The sequence below is a fragment of the Limulus polyphemus genome, unplaced genomic scaffold (genome assembly GCF_000517525.1).
Source record: "Limulus polyphemus unplaced genomic scaffold, Limulus_polyphemus-2.1.2 Scaffold607, whole genome shotgun sequence".
Taxonomy (NCBI): domain Eukaryota; kingdom Metazoa; phylum Arthropoda; class Merostomata; order Xiphosura; family Limulidae; genus Limulus; species Limulus polyphemus.
The window spans coordinates 428,256-429,703 of NW_013666217.1; the positions used below are offsets into that span (position 1 = coordinate 428,256).

A 1,448-nucleotide genomic window follows, 5' to 3' on the forward strand; every position below is an offset into this window, starting at 1 on the left:
CATGGGCTGCACTTGCGGCGCAGGATTTGGACCGATGTAAGTCTCTTTGAAGGAACATTGGAAACTGTTGATATCATTTTGGTAGTAGCAACTATATTTTTCTGTAGAAAAATTCAATTGGATGGGTTGGGAGGTGGTAAAAAGACCATAAAAGCACTGGATTGCAGTTGAATCAACGTTTAAAACTTGACAAAGTAATTTTTTCCCATAAAACCCATAACTTGTTTCTTGATTTCCAGACTGGGTTAGTTTCTGATAAATACATTCAGCGAGCGAGGTTCCTTGAATAAAAGTACATTGAAGTTTATTTTTCTGTAATTCTGAAGATGAACCATGAGAAACTGGAATTGTGCCAATTAGGGTACCGGTTGGACCAACTGAACCACCTGTCTCTTTATCATGAGTAGTACTTGTAACTAAACCAGCCAAGCCTGGGCCTGGCAATGGCGCTAGAGGACTTGTTGGGGCTGGATTAACTAACCCTGGGAATGTTCCTGAGTTTACGTTGGAGCCAGAGGTAACCGGAACCAAAGGCATTAGGGTATTTGTTGGTACTAAGGGTGAAGTGATTGGTGTTACTGGCACTGGAAAAGGCGAAACATCTGTGCTTGTACATTTAATTGTAAAATGAGCATGAGAAATGTAACTGCATATAAATCCTGGTTGCGGTGGGCTTGGAAAGTTTTCTTGATAGCTACATGTAAAGTAGTTCTGAGTACTCACTATATATCTACAAAAGAATGGCTTCTTTGATTGAATGGAAATTAGAGAATCGGGACTCGAAGGTTTTACAGATGAAGTTAATTGGATAGGGGTAGATGTCAGTTTAAAAAAGCATACAACTACTTGTTTTGCAACCAGGTTGCAGAAGTAAACTTTCTTCAAAAGACCTGAACCAAACAGGCCTGAAGCTGGAGCCAGAGGGTTTGGAGCGGGACCGACTTGGCCAGGAGCTGGAACAACGGGACCTGGAGAGGGACCTACTTGGCCAGGAGCTGGAACGACGGGGCCTGGAGCGGGGCCTACTTGGCCAGGAGCTGGAACAACGGGACCTGGAGAGGGACCTACTTGGCCAGGAGCTGGAACAACGGGACCTGGAGAGGGACCTACTTGGCCAGGAGCTGGAACGACGGGGCCTGGAGCGGGACCGACTTGGCCAGGAGCTGGAACAACGGGGCCTGGAGCGGGACCGACTTGGCCAGGAGCTGGAAAAACTGGGCCTGGAGCGGGACCGACTTGTCCAGGAGCTGGAATGACGGGACCTGGAGCGGGACCGACTTGGCCAAGAGCTGGAGAAACTGGGCCTGGAGCGGGACCGACTTGTCCAGGAGCTGGAACGACGGGACCTGGAGAGGGACCTACTTGGCCAGGAGCTGGAACGACGGGGCCTGGAGCGGGACCGACTTGGCCAGGAGCTGGAACAACGGGACCTGGAGAGGGACCTATTT

At 49.2% G+C, this 1,448-nt stretch overlaps 1 protein-coding gene across 1 annotated transcript in view; it reads left to right on the forward strand.

Annotated features, from left to right (window-relative positions):
• Position 1: 1 nt before the first annotated feature.
• Positions 2-1,448, forward strand: part of LOC106459434 (DNA-directed RNA polymerase II subunit 1-like) — a 2,951-nt gene continuing 1,504 nt past the window's right edge. Inside the window, exons 1-2 of the mRNA XM_022385931.1 lie at positions 2-36; positions 904-1,414. Coding sequence (XP_022241639.1) covers positions 2-36; positions 904-1,414 — 546 coding nt within the window. The remainder of the gene's footprint in view (positions 37-903; positions 1,415-1,448) is intronic.